Source organism: Microcebus murinus, chromosome 8 (assembly GCF_040939455.1).
Source record: "Microcebus murinus isolate Inina chromosome 8, M.murinus_Inina_mat1.0, whole genome shotgun sequence".
Taxonomy (NCBI): domain Eukaryota; kingdom Metazoa; phylum Chordata; class Mammalia; order Primates; family Cheirogaleidae; genus Microcebus; species Microcebus murinus.
Window position 1 is genome coordinate 52,228,110 of NC_134111.1, and position 21,378 is coordinate 52,249,487.

Here is a 21,378-nt window from a genome sequence, read left to right on the forward strand (position 1 = left end):
ATATCTTGAATATCATCCACTTGCATTTCTGCTTCAAAGTGAATAAAGGTTTAGGCAATTTTTTTTAATCTTAAAAAGCTGCCTCAGCTCATATAAATAACTAACCTGATGAGGAAATGTGGATATTTAGTTTCAAAAGATTTAAAAAACAAACAGACATGGTATTTAGCTGCTTTAATCTGATGTTCCTAACAATAAAATCTTCCATAAAAGTAATACATATTAAGTGTAATGGAAATTTAGTTTTTAAAAGCAGTTAATTCATTAAATAATTTTTAGAATATTAATTTCTAATGTTTAGTTAAACTCCAGAGCAGTTATTTTTTTACTCAAGGGCACAGTTGAGTGAAAAATAAATAAATAAATAAATAAATAAATGAAAATTCAGAAAATTTAATAATTTCTATTCTATAGTTAATAATATACAATTAGCAACACACAGACATAACCATATCTATTATGAGTTGTTTATATAAAATTATAGGTACTATTTATGCCAAACATATGAGGAAATCTCCACTTTTTAAGCTTCTCAGTTTTAAATCATACAAACCACTAAAAAATGCTCTGTGTGGTTTAAATATCCCTGAAAGGCTGATAGCTAAATAACACATCTAGTCTAAAAAATAATTCCTATAGAATCTCAAACATTCAAGATACTGATAATTAAGTGGGAAAAATAATTACTTATAACATCACCAGCACGCAAAAATTTTAATTCTGATACCAAAGAATACACATACATATATATTCTGAGATATATATGATATATAAGAGAGCTGTCTAGAAAGTGTCCAGCTATGGACACAATGGATACAATGGCTGAATACTTTCCGGACAGCCCTCATATATATACACACACACATATATAAATATATATCTCAGATAAATAACCAACTGCTTTTAGATTTTTAAGCACCACAGTCCCAGAAACATCTTTAAAAAGGCAGACCTAAATTCAAATCATAGCTCTGATGCTTAACAGTTATGTAAATCACAGTCTAGTTTTCTAGCCTCTTTTTTTTTTTTAAACATAAAATCCTGGGCTCTATCTAGCCTCTTTAAGCCTTAGTTTTCTAATCTTTAAAACAAGTATACCCCCTGACCTTGTATTATTTTGAATTAAGTATACATTACATCACGTCATGTCACATCATGTCAAGTCACCAATCATTACATGGTAGCTCCTTACACCTCCAAAAGAAGTTACCATCTAAAAGATTAAGTGCTGCTATGGACACTGTCAGGACCACAACTGCTGATCATTTCTTTGCTATTTAGTCCTGTCATAAATCAACATAAAAATACTTAAGAGAGGACGATATGTACGTATATTTGATGTATTCTCTCTCTTTCTTTTCTGACTTAACTGTTTTATATTCCTTGTTTGCAAAAGCATATAAGAGTTTCCAACGTGTATAACTGACATCCAAGTAACACAATCTGTTTCTCTCTAAATAAAGCCATCCCTTACCCTTTAGGGATCTGCAAAATAAGTAATTTTCCACTGCCCTTTAAGAATATAACCTGGGTATCATATAAAAGTGCTTGATCTAGAACTGATAACATGTAATTTCTCTGGGACAACAGACAAAGTCTCAAGAGGTCTCAAGATTAATAAAAAAATTTTGTGACTAAAAAAGAGGAAAGATAAAGTCCTTTAAATGGCCTATAAAGAAAAAGAAACAAATTCTCTATTGCATTGATAAATGTCAGCACAGATTAATAGACTAAACCCACATAAAGCAAGGACTCTAACCAGAGCTGGAGTTTAAAACCTGGTTCTTCCTCTTACTAAACCATGTAATCTTGGACAAATACTACTCTTTACAGTCTGTATTTACAAAATGAGAATAACAGTACCTACCCTCATGAGGTTCTTAAGAAGAATGAGTTAATATTTAGAGAGCGCTTAGGATGTCTTATCTTTGTTAAAATAAAAATAAATTATTTTTATAAAATAAGAATTTTATTTCTTCAAATTGTGATCCACAAATTCTCAGAGATAATACTTGTTCTTTTCCCACAATTTCAATTATCAACTTTTATCCTTTCATGTAATGATAGTATATAAAAATATATAAGAACATACAGGGTAAGGTTTCTATGCTGAAGTTAGTTAGCCTCTGATATTTATTTCCCACCTAAAGTTTATCTTCTTTGATGTCATAAATAGCTATTTATACAAATAACTGAATTACACACAAGTATTTTCGTGGGGAAGCCAGTAAAGGTTAAATTCAATTAAAATCTAGTTTTTGTGGCATTCTTTCTGTTGAATATTCATTCAAGCAACACAAGAATAAGAGCATAAGGAAAAGAAATCCTTCAAGGTCAACTATTCGTATGTTTGGTTTTTTTTGGTTTTTTTTTTTTAGATTTTATTTTTTGATTTTGGCATATTATGGGGGTACAGATTTTAAGGTTTGAATAAATGCCCATTTTCCCCCCTCCCCCCAAAAGTCTGAGTCTCCATCATGACCATCCCCCAGATGGTACACATCTCACTCATTATGTATGTATATACCCGCTCCCCTCCCCCCTCCTACCTGCCCAATACCCTATTACTGTAGTACCTATGTGTCCACTTAGGTGCTACTCAGTTAATACCAGTTTGCTGGAGAATATATCTGGTGCTTGTTTTTCCATTCTTGGGATACTTCACTTAGTAGTATGGGTTCCAGCTCTAACCAGGAAAATATAAGATGTGCTATATCACCATTGTTTCTTAGAGCTGAATAGTACTCCATGGTATACATATACCACATTTTATTAATCCATTCTTGGATTGATGGGCACTTGGGCTGTTTCCACAGCCTTGCAATTATGAATTGTGCTGCTATAAACATTGGAGTGCAGGTGTCTTTTTTGTAGAGTGTCATTGGATCATTTGGGTAGATGCCCAGCAATGGGATTGCTGGATCAAATGGTAGATTCACTTGTATCGCTTTGAGGTATCTCCATATTGCTTTCCACAGAGGTTGAACTAGTTTGCAGTCCCACCAGCAGTGTAGGAGTGTTCCTCTCTCTCCACAACCACGCCAGCATTTATTGTTTGGAGATTTTTTGATAAAGGCCATTCTCACTGGGGTTAAATGATATCTCATTGTGGTTTTGATTTGCATTTCCCTGATGATTAGAGATGTTGAGCATTTTTTCATATGTTTGTTGGCCATTCTTCTATCTTCTTTAGAAAAATTTCTGTTCAAGTCCTTTGCCCACTTTTTAATGGGGTTATTTGATTTTTTCTTCCTAATTTTCGTGAGTTCCAAGTATATTCTAGTTATCAGTCCCTTATCGGATGCATAGGATGCAAAAATTTTCTCCCATTCTGTAGGTTGTCTGTTTACTTTCATGACTATTTCTTTGGCTGTGCAGAAGCTTTGTAGTTTGATCATGTCCCATTTATTTATTTTTGTTGCTGCTGTGATTGCCTTTGGGGACTTCTTCATAAACTCTTTGCCCAAGCCAATGTCTAGGAGAGTGTTTCCAAATTTTTCCTCTAGAATTCTAATAGTTTCATACCTTAGGTTTAAGTCTGTTATCCAGCGTGAGTTGGTTTTTGTGAGAGGTGAAAGGTGTGGGTCCTGTTTTAGCCTTCTACAGGTGGCTATCCAGTTTTCCCAGCACCATTTATTGAAAAGGGATTCTTTTCCCCAGCGTATGTTTTTGTCTGCTTTGTCAAAGATTAGATGGCTATATGAGGATGGTTTTATATCAGGATTCTCACATCTGTTCCACTGGTCAATGTTCCTATTTTTGTGCCAATACCATATTGTTTTAATTACTACAGCTTTGTAGTATAGTTTGATATCTGGCATATTAATGCCTCCCATTTTGTTTTTGTTGCCTAGAATTGCTCTTGATATTCGGGGTCTTCTTTGGTTCCATATGAAGCGTAAAATTATTTTTTCTATATCTGTGAAGAATGCTGATGGGATTTTAATAGGTATTGCATTGAATCTGTAGATCAGTTTGGGTAGTATAGACATTTTGATGATATTGAGTCTGCCGATCCACGAGCATGGTATGGATTTCCATCTGTTTACATCCTCTGCTATTTCCTTCCTCAGTGTTTCATAGTTCTCCCTGTAGAGGTCTTTTACGTCCTTGGTTAAGTATATTCCTAGGTACTTTAATTTCTTTGTTGCTATTGTGAAGGGAATTGAGTCTGTGATTTGGTTCTCAATTAGATTGTTGTTGGCATATATAAATGCCTCTGATTTCTGTGTATTGATTTTGTATCCTGAGACTTTACTAAATTCATTGATCAGTTCCAGAAGTTTCTTGGTTGAATGCTTGGGGTTTTCTAGATACAATATCATATCATCAGCAAACAGTGAAAGTTTGATCTCTTCTGCCCCTATTTGGATACCTTTGATTCCATTTTCCTGTCTGATTGCTGTAGCCAAGACTTCCAGTACTATGTTGAACAGAAGTGGAGATAGTGGGCAGCCTTGTCTGGTTCCAGTTCTAAGTGGGAATGATTTCAATTTTTCCCCATTCAGTATGATGTTGGCTATGGGTCTGTCATATATGGCTTGTATCATTTTTAGGTATGTCCCTTCTATGCCTATTTTCTTAAGTGTTCGTATCATGAAAGGGTGTTGAATTTTGTCAAAAGCTTTTTCTGCATCTATTGAAAGAATCATGTGGTCTTTGTTTTTGCTTCTGCTTATGTGGTGAATTGCATTGATAGATTTACGTATGTTGAACCATCCCTGCATCCCTGGGATGAAGCCCACTTGGTCGTGGTGGATTATTTTTTTGATAAGTGTCTGGATTCGGTTAGCTAAGATTTTGTTGAAAATTTTTGCATCTATATTCATTAGGGATATTGGTCTGTAGTTTTCTTTTTTTGTTGCATCCTTTCCTGGTTTTGGTATCAGAGTAATATTCGCTTCATAAAAGGTGTCGGGGAGGTTTCCGTTCTTCTCGATGTTGTGGAATAGTTTCTGCAAGATAGGTACTAGTTCTTCTTTGTAAGTATGGTAAAATTCAGGTGTGAAGCCATCTGGACCAGGACTTTTCTTTTTAGGGAGATTTTTAATTGCTGTTTCTATTTCAGCTGTTGAGATTGGTCTGTTCAGGGAATCTATTTCTTCCTGGTTGAGCCTAGGGAGGCTGTGTGTTTCTAGAAATTTGTCCATTTCCTCCACATTTTCCAGTTTGTGTGCATAAAGATTTTTGTAGTATTCATAAATTGTATCTTGTATCTCTTTGGGATCAGTTGTGATATCTCCTTTTTTATTCCTGATGGAGCTTATTAGAGATTTCTCTTTTCTGCTTTTCGTTAGCTTAGCCAATGGTGTGTCAATTTTGTTTATTTTTTCAAAGAACCAACTTTTTGTTTTATTAATCTCCTGAATAGCTTCCCTGTTTTCAATTTCATTTAGTTCTGATTTGATCTTTTGATTTCACTTCTTCTGCTGGGTTTGGGGTTGGTCTGTTCTTCTTTTTCCAGCTCTTTGAGTCGTTTCATTAGATTGTCTATTTGTGATCTTCTTGTCTTTTGGTTATAGGCATTTATGGAGATAAACTTTCCTCTCAGAACTGCTTTAGCTGTGTCCCAGAGGAGTTGATAACTTGTCTCTCCATTGTCGTTTTCTTCATAGAACTTTTTTATTTCTGTCTTGATTTCTTCATTTATGAAATAATCATTTAGTAGGAGGTTGTTTAATTTCCACGTTGTTGTGTAGAAATGTGAGTTTCTGTTAGGGTTGATTTCTAGTTTTATTCCACTGTGATCTGAGAAGGTACATGGTATGATTTCTATTTTTTTAAATTTCTTGAGATTTTCTTTGTGTCCTAGGATATGGTCAATCTTAGAGAATGTCCCGTGAGCTGATGAGAAGAACGTATATTCAGTGGATTTTGGGTAGAATGTTCTGTAGATGTCTGTCAGACCCAATTGTTCTAGAGTTTTGTTTAAGTCCATTATTTCTTTATTAATTTTCTGTTTGGAGGATCTGTCTCGTGCCGTCAGTGGGGTGTTGAAATCTCCGGCAATTATGGAGTTGCTATTAATCCATTTGCTTAGCTCCAGTAAGGTTTGCTTTATGAAGCTGGGTGCACCTAAGTTGGGTGCATATATATTTAAAATTGTTATCTCTTCTTGTTGGACTGTGCCCTTCACCATTATATAATGACCCTCTTTGTCTTTCACTACTTTTGTTGGTTTAAAAACTAAATCGTCTGAAATTACAACTGCCACACCAGCCTTCTTTTGGCTTCTATTTGCTTGGAATATTGATCTCCACCCTTTTATTTTTAGTCTATATGCATCCTTGCAGGTTAGATGTATTTCCTGAAGACAGCATATACTTGGCCTGTATTTTCTTATCCATTCAGCCAGCCTATGTCTCTTGAGTGGAGAGTTTAAGCCATTCACATTTATTGAGAGAACTGATAGGTAAGGTAGATTGCTGATCATTCTGTTGGGTTGGATGTTGTTGCTATGATTTCTGTCTTGAGCCATTATAATATCTGGCCTTTAATATCTTTGGGTTTTGGTTGTTTTTATATTCGTGGGTTATTATTATGATGTTCCGTGCATAACGCTGTTTTAAGTACTTCTTGTAGGGCTGGTCTTGTCTTGGTGAATTCTCTGAGCCTTTGCTTGTCTGAGAATGTTTTTATTTCTCCTTCATATACGAAGCTTAGTTTTGCAGGGAATAATATTCTAGGCTGGGCGTTGTTTTGTTTCAAAAGAGTGAGAATAGGGCCCCAGTCTCTCCTTGCTTGTAAAGTCTCATTAGAGAAGTCTGATGTTATTCGAATTGGCTTTCCCTTGTATGTTACTTGCTTCTTTTGTCTTACAGCTCTTAGAAGGGCCTCTTTAGTTGATACTTTGGTCAGTCTGATGACTGCATGTCGTGACGTCTTCCTGTTTGCGTTGAATCTCCCAGGGGTCCTCTGAGCTTCTTGAACTTATATATCAAGATTTAGAGCAAGGCCTGGGAAATTTTCCTCTATTATATCTTCAAACAGCTTATACAACCCTTGAGTGTTGTCTTCTTCCCCTTCTGGTAACCCTATGACCCTCACATTAGGTTTCTTCACATAATCCCACAGCTCTTGTAGGCTTTGCTCTTTTCTCTTGTTTCTCTGCTCTATTTGTGTGACTGATTTATTTAATTGGAGGGTGTTATCTTCAAGCTCTGAGATTCTTTCTTCTGTTTGATCTACCCTGTTCTTGAGACTTTCCACTGTATTTTGTAGTTCCTTGAATTGATTCTTCATTTACAGGAGTTCGGTTACACTTTTCTTCATTGTGTCTATTTCTTTTCCCATATCCTGGAGGCTTTTTGTGGTTTCTTTGTGTTGGTTATTGAGTTGTTGTTGCAGCTGAGTGAGTGTTCTTATGATCCACATATGAAATTCCTCTTCTGTCATATTGGTTGCCTGATTTTGGTTGGTGTCCGATTCTAGGGGGCTGGTGCTCCTCTTTGGGGGTGTGTTTTCCGTTTGGTTCTTCATATTTCCTGAGTTCTTTCACTGATTTCTTCCCATGTCCATCAGTTGTTGTTTCTTTCCTTAGGTTATTGTTTGGGTATTCACACACCTTGTTTAGTTTCTGAGGCGTTAGGTGGTGTCTGTGGGTGAAATTGGACCACTCCCTGTATATTGAGTCAGTGGGTGCTGTGGAAAGGCTGTGCAAGATGCCGTCCCTGTCAGTAGGTGGCGTTTGCTTGGAGGAACAGGCTATACTGTTGATTTTGTGTCCTGTTATCTGCTCTTGTTCTGGGTGGGGCTGTGTTGGGTAAGCCTGCCCTCAGGCCGTTAGCAGGGGTCAAAGTTCTGTTCCCTGCTTCCAGGGAAAGCTGTCAGGGCGGGGCTGGAATGGTCCCACTCAGCCAGAAAGTCTGCGTGTGGGGGTGGGGCTGTCTGAGACCCGCAGTCTGGAACGGGCCTCGCTTCTTTCCACCCTCCCCAAGTCCGCAGCTACTCCTGGGCTTCTGCCAGCAGGCCAGATCACAAGCCACCAGGCCTCCCCAGACTGTGATGCCGGCGGGGAGGTTCCCTGCACAGGAACGCCACCTGGGTTGGGGGCACGGCCTCCTCCTGGGAGGAGGGTTGCCCTCTAGGACGCCGATCTGCCCCTGGAGGCACACACACCTCAGTAGGCTGTTCACGTATAACCCTTCTGTGCCCCGGGCAATGCTAGCCCTCGGTGCAGGGGATCTGGTCTGCAGGTCCAACCTCTGGGTCCCAGAGTTCAAACTGTATCCCCACCAGGGAGAGGATTTCCAGTCCCAATTCACCCACAGGGAGCCCAAGCTGGGTCTATGTCTCTCAGCCTCTGAGTCGGCACCGTTCTCCTGGGAACACCGTGCCAGCAGCATCTGGGAGGGCTGGCGGGTAGGGAGCTCACAGTCTGAGTTCCCCTGAGTCAGGTGTAGGGTCCCAAACGGGAAGGTCCTGTTCCCTGGAGGTGCCTCCAGCTGGTGTCTGTATTGTCTCTCTGGGCAGCCGTGGGTAGGGTCGGCGGAGGGGAGGAGGAGGCAATATGGCGCCTGCCGTGCGGCTGGGGTCTGTGCACACGGAGGTGCCCGGAGGAAGTTGGGAACCTGGTGCCACGTCTGCTACAGGCTCACCGCTAGCTGGTGGCGGCAGTCTCTGGGCTGGTGTCCGCAGGTCTCTCCACCCGCTGGGGAGCCCACCAGCAGTCCCAAATGCAGGGGAGGGGAAACAGCAAATCCACCTACCCTTGCCGCTGGTCTCCGGGCTGCTCCGGTGGTCTCAGCCTCCAGTTCTCCTCCGCAGCCTCCTCCCGTGGAGTCTCCCGGGGTCTCAGGTACCCCTCCTTCCGGCCCTTGTCCGCTGTATGCTCGTCTTCTTGCTTCTTTCCTCTAATTTCTGCTAGAATCTGTCTTTTCTGCAGAGACACTCTGTCTGGCAGTGTTATTCGTCCGCCATCTTGCTCCGCCCCTCAACTATTAGAATGTTTTAATAGCTTGAAAAAGAGTAGATCATACAAAAAGGCAAGAAACCTAAAAATATATGTACACTTTTTTAGTTATTTTTGTATTTATGTATCTAACATTCTGGAACTTCACAACACAATGAATACTACTTTATTTTCAGGCATAAAACAACTATGAGGTATTCTGGAAACACACCTTTGCTGACTAAAACTGAATTTCAAGCTTTTAACAAATCTACTTTCATGTAAACTCTACAATGGCAACAAGTATAGCAAACCAACTATGTCCTCCTTTTCTGCCCCTCACTCACATTCTACAAGCTATCATGCTCATATTCACTCAGCTGCTGAAACTACACTTGGTTCAGAGTTTTTTCCACCTTCAATGACACATTCGAATCAGGTATCATGTCTTAGATATACAATAGTCACCCCTTATCCAAAGTTTCAGTTACACATAGTCAACTTCCACCCGAAAATAGTAAATGGAAAATTCCAGAAACAAGCAATTTATAAGTTTTAAATTGTATACACCATTCTAGGTACCACCTTACCAAGGATCTGAATCATCCCTTTTTCCAGCAGTTCCATGCCATAGATGCTATCTGCCCATTAGTCACTTAGCAATAGTCTTGGTTATTAACTGTCATGGTATCACAGTACTTGTGTTCAAGTAACCACTATTTTGCTTAATAATGGCCCCAAAGCGCAGGAGTAAGGATGCTGGCAATTCAGAATGCCAAAGAGAAGTTACAAAGTGCTTTAAGTGAAAAGGCAAAAGTTCTCAACCTAATAAGCAATGAAAAAACCTATATGATAAAGTTGCTAAGATCCACGATAAGAACAAACCTATCCATAAAATTATGATGAGATAAAAAGAAATTCCTACTAGTTTTGCTGTCATACCTCAGACTGCAAAAGTTACAGCCACAGTGTGTTATTAAGTTCTTAGTTAAGCTGGAAAAGGCATCAAGTTTGTGGGTGGAAGACATGAACAGAAACATGTTCTAATTGATGACAACTGAGATTGGTACTATTATCTGCAGTTCAGGCATCCACTGGGGGTCTTGGAACATCCCCACAGATAAGGGGAGACTACTGTATTCAACTATCTTGGCATGAAAATGCAACTGAAAAGACAATAACAGGGCTTTCATAAAGTAATGCAGTTAAAATTTGCCAAAATTTATCAATAAATTTTGAAATAGTTATTCTTCTTTGAAGTTTACTTTAAAATTCTCTACATGATAAGCCTTGCTTCTTTAAATGTCACTTATTTTTTTTAATTACCTACATTAATGTGTCATCTCTAATATATTATGTTTTGGTTCCCTCACCTGGTAATTTATGTATTAAATTTGTAAAAAACCTTATTCCTACCTCAAGTTTTCCCCACCCCCTCCATCTCACATTTTCTGGAAAATCTGAACTCTTCAAGTTAATCTTAATCCTATTTAAAAACTATTTTAAAAGGTTTTATTTTAGTCAGCATGAATTAATAACAATTTTCAAGTTAAGAGCTTTTTTACAAAATATAAAAGTACTTGATCACAAAACTTAACCCAAGCAGAGTCTATATTACATTTAAGAAAGGTATACAACATGTTTTCCCCACCAATAGAACTGATCTCATATTCTACTATTTTTAATTATTAATATGAGTTTTTAAAGACCTAGTAATTTTTTTGGTGAAAACAGATAAAGCAAACTGAGAAAGGTACATTCTAAATGCAAGAGCAGGATAAAAAATCTAAAAAATAATAAAACCATCATAATCCTTTACAGACTTTCTACTTGATGGATTCATGAAACCCTATGTGTTTCATTGAGCAATACAAATAACTGGAAACAAAATATTCTACCTGGATAGGTACTTAGAGAAGCATGCAAACATTGTAATTTAACCAAAATCCCCCCAAATTCTGCTCCATGGAGCTCTGGCACAGGTATCAAGAATAAAAACTAATTTAATCCTTAGAATATCAGCCACCTATTTCCACGCATTGTCACAGTTTTATCCAAAACACCTATTACTTCCCAGACATTTGACAACACAGAGTTGGAGGCTACAGTTTGATAAAGAGTATGGCAGAAAGAAGTGATGTCACACAAGGCTGGCTTAATTATAAGCACTACCACCTCTGAGCAAATGATTTTACCTCTCTAAGCTTTGGTTTTCTCATCTGAAAATGAAGATAATAGCAAGGCCTATACACCTCACTGGGCTCTTATGATGATCAAGACCTAAAAATCTGAAAAGTACTAAGTAATATACACTAGTTCTTGATCAGATAGGCATCTTGACGATCTAGAGCATTTGTATCTTAACCTACGATCTTGCCTCTCAAATTGGAGACTGAACATTGCTAGAAGTACAGAAGTACAAAGTAAACCATAGGATTCCAAAAACTTTTCCTTGAAGTGAAATGTTTAGAACTGTACTGTGTACCAAAAGCCTATGTACCAAAAGCCTTCCTCATCCTTTACAGTTAGGGCTCTTGAGTGAAGAAGTTTGACAAACACAGGAATCTCATCATTTTCATAACATTCTGTATTTTCCAGGTATTTTATGTTTTAAAAGTAGGCAGCTCTGCCCATTAATTCAAGACTTAGTCTGGCTGAAAATAAAATTTTTCAAATAATTTTTAAAAGGTGCTGGGCAGGGTGGCTAACACTTGTAATCCCAGCACTTTAGAAGGCCAAGGCTGGAGGATCACTTGAGCCCAGGAGTTCGAAGCCAGTCTGAGCAACATAGCAAGACCCTGTTTCTACAAAAAAAATTTTAAAAGCTAGCTGGGCATGGTGGCACATGCCTGTAGTCCTAGCTAGTTGGGAGGCTAAAGCAGGAGGATTGCTTGAGTCCAAGAGTTCAAGGTTACAGTGAGCTATGGTTGCACCACTGCACTCCAGCCTGAGTGACAGAGGGAGAACCTGTATCTTAAAAAAAATTGTTAAGAAGTTTAAAAAGGTAAGCTTTCAAACAAAAAAAGGGCAGTATTTCCAAAAACACCCTGAGTGAAAAAAACATTCTGATGTTTAAAAACACCTAAAAGATGCATAAAAAAATGGAATTAAAAAGTGTAATAGAAAGGCATGGTGGCTCATGCTTGTGATCCAAGCCCTTAGGACTTTGGGGGGCCAAGGCAGGGGAGGGGGATTGCTTAAAGCCAGGAGTTAGAGACCAGCCTGGGCAACATAACAGGACCCCATCTCATAGAGAGACTCTGTCTCTACAAAAAAAAAAAAAAATTAAAAATTAGCGGAACATGGTGGCATGCACCTGCAGTCCTAGCTAATTGGGAGGCTGAGGCACGAGGATCACTTGAGCCCAGGAGTTTGAGGTTGCAGTGAGCTATGATGATATCACTACACTCTAGCGGGGGGGTGGGGGGGGTGGAGGGGAGCCCATAGAGTAAGACTGTCTCAAAAAAACAAAAGTTTTGCACAACAAATTCACTAACAAACTTGCCATATTTAGAAATAATATTACAGTTGTTCCTTAACATGAGTTCGAACTGCAGGTCCACTTACACACAGATGTTTTTTCAATAAATATCTTGGAAAATTTGGGGGGGGGATTTGTAACAATTTGAAAAAACTCACACATGAATCACATAACCTAGAAATATCAAAAAATTAGGGAAAAGTTAGGTATGTCATGAATGCATGAAACATGTAGATACTAGTCTATTTTATTATTTGCTACCACAAAATATACACAAATCTATTATAAAAAGTTAAAATTTATCAAAACTTTCATACTTCAGATAGTACATTCAAAGTTGAGAGAAATGTAAACAAATGTAAAGATGCAGTATTAAATCACAACTGCATAAAATTAACTGTAGTACATACTATGCTACTATAGTAATTTCATAACTGCATAAAATTAGCTATAGTACATACTGTACTATTACACTATAATAATTTCAAAGCCACCTCCTGTTGCTATTGTGGTGAGCTAAGGTGTTACAAGTATCCGCTTAAAACACCCTGAGATGCTAATCATCTTCGCAAGAGTAGTTCATCCCTCCAGTAAATTGTGTATCACAGTAAAAAGTGCTCTTTCTCAGTTCCTGTGTATTCTTCGTAATGTTTAGTGCAATATCCTAAATTTTGAATAATACCCTGGGACCAAGTGCCACTAGTGATGCTGGAAGTGCTCCCAAGAAGCAGAAAAAAGTCATGACATTATTAAGAAAAAGCTGCATAGCTCGATATGTGCTGGAGATTGAGGTCTACAGCTGTGGTTTTGCCCATCATTCAGACAAACAACTGACCTTATAAATAGATGAAACAGACTTACAGCATCAATAAACACAGTACAGTACTACAAATATATTTTCTCTTCCTTACAATTTTATTAATAACATTTTATTTTTTCTAGCTTACTTTATTGTAAGAACACAGTATAGTACATAAAAAACATAAAAAATATGGGCTAACTGACTGTTTATGTTATTGGTAAGGCTCCCAGTCAACAGCAGACTATTAGAAGCTAAGTTTGGGGACCGTCAAAAATTATGTGCAGATTTAACTGTGCGGGGTCAGCAACCCTAACCCCTGTGCAGTTCAAGGGTCAAATGTATTCTGGAATCAAGTTTAAAGAATATCTAGCTGAGGAGATTCTGTACTTACCAGACTGACAATGACAGACAAATAATTTCATTGTAATTGTACCAAAACCAAAGTTCTTAACAAACTCTTAAGACTCAAAAATATCAGATTTAATTTTTGTTTTTCAACCAACACAAATAACTGTATCAACCTTCTAACTATTATCTAGAAATACAACATCATCTCTACTGCTTACACCACTGAAACAATCAAGGTAAACAGAGAGTACAATCACACCCCCCTAGAAGGAAATGTATAAGAAAAGTTGCTCTTTTTAAATTTCCCACTTTTTTTTGCTTTATTGAGATGAAACTGACATATAATAAGATGTACAAAAAAAGTACATAACTAGATGTATACATGTCTTGACATATGTATGATGGTGTATGTATGACATATGTATGATGGTGTATGTATGACATATGTATGATGGTGTGAAACCATCACTGCAATCAAGATCATGAACATTTCCATCACCCAACAGTCTCCTCATGGGCCTTTATAAAGGCCCTCTCTGTCCCTCCCCCAGGCAACCATGATCTGCTTTTAATATGCATTTTATTAATTAATATGCATTTTCTAAAATCTTATATAAATAGAATCATAGTATATACCCTTCTTTTAGACTGCCTTCTGCCACTCAGCATAATCATATTGAAATTTATCCATGTTATTGTACGTAGAAAAAAACTTCATTGCTGCATCTACCTGCTACATAAAATTAGTTCACATTTGCTACAAACTGGGTTTATATACAAGGTGAGTATCTTCTATTAGCTACATGAGAATTTCACCTAGACAGCAGATTATTAGGTCATTTTTTAGTCAACTTTTTTTAAAGAGGCTATTACTATGCCGCATATAAAGTACAGTGGCTATTCACATGCATGATCATAACACAGTATAGCCTCGAACTCCTCAGCACAAGCGATCCTCCTGCCACAGCCTCCCAGGTAGTTGGTACTACAGGTACATGCAACCATGCCCAGTTAATTTTTCTATTTTATGTAGAAACAAGGCCTCACTCTTGCTCAGGCTAGTCTCAAACTCCTGGCCTCAAGCAATCCTCCCACCATTACTTCCGAAAGTGCTAGGATTACAGGTGTGAGCCACTTGCCCAGCCAAGAGTTTTCATATTTTTAAGTGTAAAAATAAGAACTTTTACCTCTTGTCTTGCAACACTTGTTTAGGAAAGATAAATTCCTATTTACATAGCTGAATCTATAGCTATGAGTTTGTAACTTTAAAAATATACTTTAAAAAAACAAGTGTTAACTCCAGATCTGCACACATGTAAGCAAGAAGATAATCTTTCATTATTTCTGCCATCTTGAATGTCCTTATTAGTATACTTTGCAAACAAGAAAACCATTGAAAATAAAACATTAAAGAGAACTCTTAATGACTAATGGGGGGAGGGATCTGAAATTCCTATACATTAGGCAGCACATGGGGGGGTATGCTTTTTGGAGGGTAAGCAAAATAAGCAATGTGTATAGATTCTTGTACAAAAAATGTATTCTACATTTCTTATGCTCAAACTTCATCTATACAAATCATTATCAGTACCTTGGAAATATAGTTTTGTAAAAATACTAAATTTTAAACTCTTGGTACATTACTCCATTTGGATATTTTATAATATTCAAAATGCAATTCAACTAAATACTGTAATTGCAAAGTAAACTACTAGAACAATTTCATTTGGCTCTACCCCCACCTCAATTCTTCATTTAAAATCTTTTATATTTAAGCCATTAAAGATGGGTATCTTTAATATGGCAAACATGGTCACATCTCCAAGTATATCCCTGTGTTCTTTTCCTTTGCTCCTTCTCATCATTCATTCTGTCCACACTGACAGTTCCTAAGGCAGCAGGCTCCTTTCTACCACACGGGCTTGAAAAAGCCAACCACTCTTAATAACCAATCTTTCTTTGCTTCCTTTTACTAACTTAGTAAAAGTTACTTACTCACTTAACTTTTACCTCTCAGGATAACCATCACTTCCTCAAAGTAACATCACTCTCAGAAAAACATTCTCTTTTTTTGTACACAATTGGAAAAGGACATCTAATATCTATGTAACCATTTTCCAATGTCTGTATCCTCCAATGAATTATATATAAGCTTATGAGGGCAAGGGCCATATCTGCTTTTACTCACCACTACATCCCTCAGATCTAGTCCACTTACACGAGGTACTCCATAAATAAGTGTCAAATGAATAAGATAGTTTTCAACTCTACTCTATTTTATGCTCTTTTCCACTTATCAGTTCACACACTCTCACACTCAAATCTGCAGTTCTACTACCCCCCAACCATCTTTCACATTTGCCCTATCAATCCTACTTTCTGACAAACATCTATCCAGATGTCCCAGGTAAAAAATATTCAATATATTTTCCCAAACTGAATTAATCATCTCTCTCTCAATACTTGCTGCTCTTTCTGTATTTAACATCTCAGTGAATGGCATTATGATTCAATTAACTGACCCAGTCCAGAAACCTGGGAATCTACCCTCTCCTTGCAATCCTCACACCAGTCACAAAAACCAGTGGAAAGACAAACCGTAAGGAAAACAGAGGTTCTTGCCAATGTGCAAGCTTTAGGTTAACATTTCTCTACATAATTGAACCCCAAAACCACTACACAACCTCATTCTTTGCTTATACCACAACCCTCTCATAAGGTCTCTCCAAACCTTTACCCAAAGTGAAGTTACCCAGATTAACGATTCTTAAATTATCTGTGGTAGGTTTTTGTAAAATATAATAAAAATGAATTACCAGGCAAATGAATTTTTTAAAAAGACATACAAAACATACTAGCACAATATTTTTATTATTTAGTTCATATTAGTCAGTCAGATTGCTATAAAATTTTCTAAACGGTCACTCTAAATTATTCTAGTTATCTAGTTGAGAACCAGTAACAAAAGCACTGAACCAGGCCAGCCACAGTGGCTCACACCTATAATCCTAGCACTCTGGGAGGCCAACGCGGGATAATCCCTTGAGCCCAGGAGTTGGAGGCTGCAGTGAGTCATGACTCTACTGCACTCTAGCCAGGGTGGTAGGGCAAGACTCTGTCTCAAACAAAAAAAAACAACAAAGGCACTGAACCAGACCACAGGTGGCCGCCAGGTCTAACTTGTTTTCACTATTTGCATTAATTTGCTCATTACAAAGCTATAATCATAAAGTGCAATCTTCACGTGAGCCTTAACCTAAACCTTCCTATTTTGCAGAGAATTACTCTGTTATTGGCTCATTTCTGTAGTCAAAAGAACCCAAACCAATGCACAGTTTTAGCTGTTTTCTCTCTTTGCTTTATATCCTTCTCTCTGTAATAACTAGCTGATATAGAGAGGATACAGTGGCACACACCTATAATCCCAGCTCCTCAGCAGGATGAGGCAAGAGAATTGCTTAAGGCCAGGATTTTGAGACCCGCCTGGGCAACAAAGCAAGAGAGGCCCCTCTTTAAAAAAAAAAAAAAAAACTTGAAAAAAATTAGCTGCGCGTGGTGCCAGGTGCCTATACTCCCGCTGAGTTATGACCATGCTACTACATTCCAGCCTCAGCAACAGAGGGAGATCCCATCTCTAAAAAACAAATAAAAACTTTTTTAAAAAGAACTAACTGATCTATAGTTTCTCTCTAATCCTTTCATCTCTAATAGATAACCTGGATGACTTTCTCTTCTATGACATCATTAGAATCCCCTTCTCTATCAATTCTGCCTTCTTAACACACAGAAAAACAAGAATGCAGAAAAGTTCTACAAATGAAGAAAATTTCAAAATGCTTTACAATCAACAAAATTAGTTCCACACAGAAACATTTATACATGGCTCTAATCCAGAAAAGGAGATAAAATTCAATTAGAATATAGTAACAACACAGCATATACTTGCTAAGGAATAAGCCTCACATATGGAGATAATACTAAGTAACATTAAAGTCACAAATTTACAGACAAACCCACCATTCATCTGGTAAAGCAAAAGCAATCTTCTATCAATCAGTCATTTCTAATTTCCACAATAATGGAAAGAAAACACTGATCTTAAGGAAATCAATGATTAAATAAACAACTGCACTTACGTGTAAGATGAAAGATCCCATCACAGGCACTAATATGAGATAAAAAAGCATTTCCCAGGCCCTGCCCATTGTGAGCTCCTTTCACAAGGCCAGCAATATCCACTACATTTAGAAAGGCAGGAATTTTACTGAAAAACAAAAGATGGTTTTATTATAAAATACTACTAAGAATCTGTTTATTAACAAAATGAATTCCCCCAAAATTTTACATAATTAATTACTTCCTTTTTACAATAATGTTTATAATAAGATTTGTTAAATGAATATCCCCCACAAAAAATTAAGAAATAACCATTTTTTTTAGTGGTACAATCATAGCTCACTGCAGCCTCCAACTCCCAGGCTTAAGCAATCCTCCTACCAGCATTCTGAGTAGCTAGCTGAGACTACCAGGACACACCACCACGCCCAGCTTTTTTTTTTTTTTTTTTTTTTTCATAGAGACGGGGTCATGCTATGTTGACCTGGCTGGTCTTGAACTCCTGGCTTCAAGGCAAATACTCCTGTCCAGGTCTCCCAAAGTGCTGGGATTACAGGTAAAAGCCAACACACCCGGCCTAAGAAATAATCTGTTATTAATAATATACTAGGACTTTCTTAACCTAGGAAAATGGAGGAGAAAACTGAAGCAGAATAGATGTATTTATTGTCTCTGAGATTAAAACTCATATCATTAATTGTACTATAAAGTTCTATTGGCACATGCACACACACAAAAGCAATAGAGAATGTTTAAAGAGTATACTGAGGTAATCACCACAAAATGAACCAACTTACTTTGTGCCAGGCACTATTACTAAGTACTTTACATGTATTATCTCATTTCAAAGTTCAAAACAAACTCTAAAAGGTAGGGGCTATTTATTAAACTCACTTTACAGGTAAGAAAATTGTGCCTTACAGGAGTTAAGAAATCTATTACATACAGGATCACTCAGCTAGTAGTGATAAAACTGGAATTCAAACACAGGCTCTCTGGGTTTGCATTAAATCACCATATAGGTTATATAGCAAGAAAAAAAAATGCATGTAATGCTGAGAACCAATTATCAGCATAGTAATAACCTAGTTGTTAATAATCACAACCAAGTTAGACATATATACAAAATAAACTTTGCTTGTTAAGTAAAGACACAATTAACACAAATTAGAAACCAATTTAGGAAAATCAGTCTGCCATGTAAAAATAGAGATTTAAGCATATAAACAAATAAAAGTTACTTTCAGTGCCATATGACAAAGGCATATGATATAACCTTACATCTACTGTCAATTTTCAAGAGCATTCATTTTTCAGAATGTCAACTTCACTACCCAATAAAATACAACATAAAAGTTCCACAAAAGACGTCTCTACTATCTACATGGAAAATAAGTCCTTTCAAAATAATTGTTATATGAACAAGTATTACAGGTATTAACAGAAATTACTTGATTATTGTTACCACCGAATCCACTGAAAGCATATACACGTAGTTAGTTTGTTGTTGTTGGATATTGTGACTGCCTCCCCCAGCATCCACTGCCCCTTCTCTTAGTACCTATACTGATTTCCATTTGGGTCACCATACCTCCCAGTATAGCCCAGAGCTTTGGAGAAGCTTGCTCTACTCCTAACTCTAGAAGTGGGGCATGTAGATTGGGCCTGAACTAAGCAGTTTAATCTCATCCATAGACACAATCAATAATTCTAGGATCTTCACCTTGCCTTATTTGCCTCAAAAGACTTGGAGAGAGGTCAAACGTGGTGGCATGTACCTATAGTCCCTGTTATCCCAGCCATTCAGGAGGCTGAGGCAGGAGGATTGCTTGGGCCTATGAGATCATGTCCAGGCTGAGCAACACAGTGAGACCTCCATCTCTTAAAAGAAAAGACTTAAGGAGAGATTTGCTGAAGAGGGTGAAGGAGGTTCTTGAACAGAAGCTCAACAGTCTTCTGAGAGAACTTCTAAAAGCAATCCCTTCTTTCACTCTCAAAATGAATGAGAGAGTATGCAGTTCCGACAGATGAGAAAGGTTACAATTCCATCCTATGACCACAAGGGGAAGACAAGCAGATAAAGAAAGTAAAGTGAAGAAGGGGAAGAAGCCAGTTCCTTCATGATACCACTGAGCTAAACACCATGCTACCTGTTACTAACTCAGTAAATCAATTTTTTAAGTCAATGTTAAGTCCAACCAAACTCATCTTAAATGATATAATTTCTAACAACTAAAACCACTCATGATAAATATGAAGTACAGTAGCACATGCATACAGTGGAAAAGCACTGAATCTGAAGTGAGAAGTCTTGAGTTGTATTCTTGGTTGACATTAACTATACGTGTGACTATGAACAAATAAATCATTTCCTCTTTCTAGGCTTCAAGTCTTGTTTTTGTTTTGTTTTATTTTTAATGAAGAAACTAGAGAGGAAGATCTCCAGCTTTGAGATCCTGTTTTCTAAGGAAAATGAGTTTCTTAATTCTTGATTTAAGACCAAGATAAAGGTTTAAACTATTAATATAATATCTAAAAAATAAAAACTTGAGCCTTAATTCAAGGATTTCTGATGTATTATACCAATGATTTCATGATTATTTGAGCAAACTATGTTTAGACCTTATGAAACACTCGAGACTAAAATGTTAAAAATATTTTTAATCACTGTACTGTAATAAATACAGAATACCAAAAACATTTATAAATTTTTCTTCAATAGAAACAGACTGAATTACATTTCTAAGTAGGATTTTTCTTTTATCAAAAAAAAAATGAGGATCTGCTATATAACAGAGAAATTTAGGGTAGCAAGAAGAAACACTATAAATTGTCAACTTTCCTTTTTTATTTGCTTGAGCACAAGGAGGCCAAAATTAAAGAGGCTAAAGTTATAAAAAAAAAAATGGAAGGCTGGGCATGGTGACTCACATCTGTAATCCTAGCACTTTGGGAGGCCAAGGCAGAAGTATTGTTTGAGGCAAAAAGTTCAAGACCAGCCTGAGCAAGAGGGAGACCCCATCTCTACAGAAAAATTTGTAAAAATTAGCCAGGCGTGGTGGCACATGCCTGTGGTCCCAGCTACTTGGGAGGCTGGGCAGGAGGATCACCTGAGCCCAGGAACTTGAGGTAGCAGTGAGCTATGATGATGCCACTGCACTCTGGCCTGGATGACAGAGTGAGACCCTATCTTAGAAAAAAAGAAGAAGAAGATGGGCTCCCATTCAATCTTTCTATTTCCATAAGGGCATTTAATCAATGCTTCCTAGCAAAGGAAAAGCAAGGAATATTTTGAGAAATTAATTCCACCACTGCCTAAAATTTCAATTTGAAGTCCAAGAGCTTTACTGTTGCTGTCTTTATGTCTTTAAAAAATTTCAGCAATGCTCTATGACCACAGCCCAGCAGTGGCAAGGGCCCACACAAACAGGGAGTTGTATGGGGAGAGAAGGCACCATGACAGCAGTGGGGGCTGCTGTACAAGGAAGGCATATGGGCAGGAGAGCAGCCCACAGGTAGCTGTAGCCCAAGCCAGGAGGGTGTCCAAATCAGGCAGCAACCTGGTGGAGTCAAGAGATTGACTACATAGTCAATCTATGTGATTGAGCAAAAGAGTAAATATATTGAGGATAACAGGAGCTAGGCTATTCCATGTTGGAGAAGAGGGACAAACATGGAAAGGGAGAAAGCTAGAATAAACTTTATAGTGTTAGACTGAAATTGGAGGTAAACTCGTGGTCT

At 37.5% G+C, this 21,378-nt stretch overlaps 1 protein-coding gene across 1 annotated transcript in view; it reads right to left on the reverse strand.

Annotated features, from left to right (window-relative positions):
* The window catches only part of OLA1 (Obg like ATPase 1), a 171,345-nt gene that overhangs the window by 131,687 nt on the left and 18,280 nt on the right, over positions 1 to 21,378 (reverse strand). Inside the window, exon 4 of the mRNA XM_012753398.2 lies at positions 17,658 to 17,785. Coding sequence (XP_012608852.2) covers positions 17,658 to 17,785 — 128 coding nt within the window. The remainder of the gene's footprint in view (positions 1 to 17,657; positions 17,786 to 21,378) is intronic.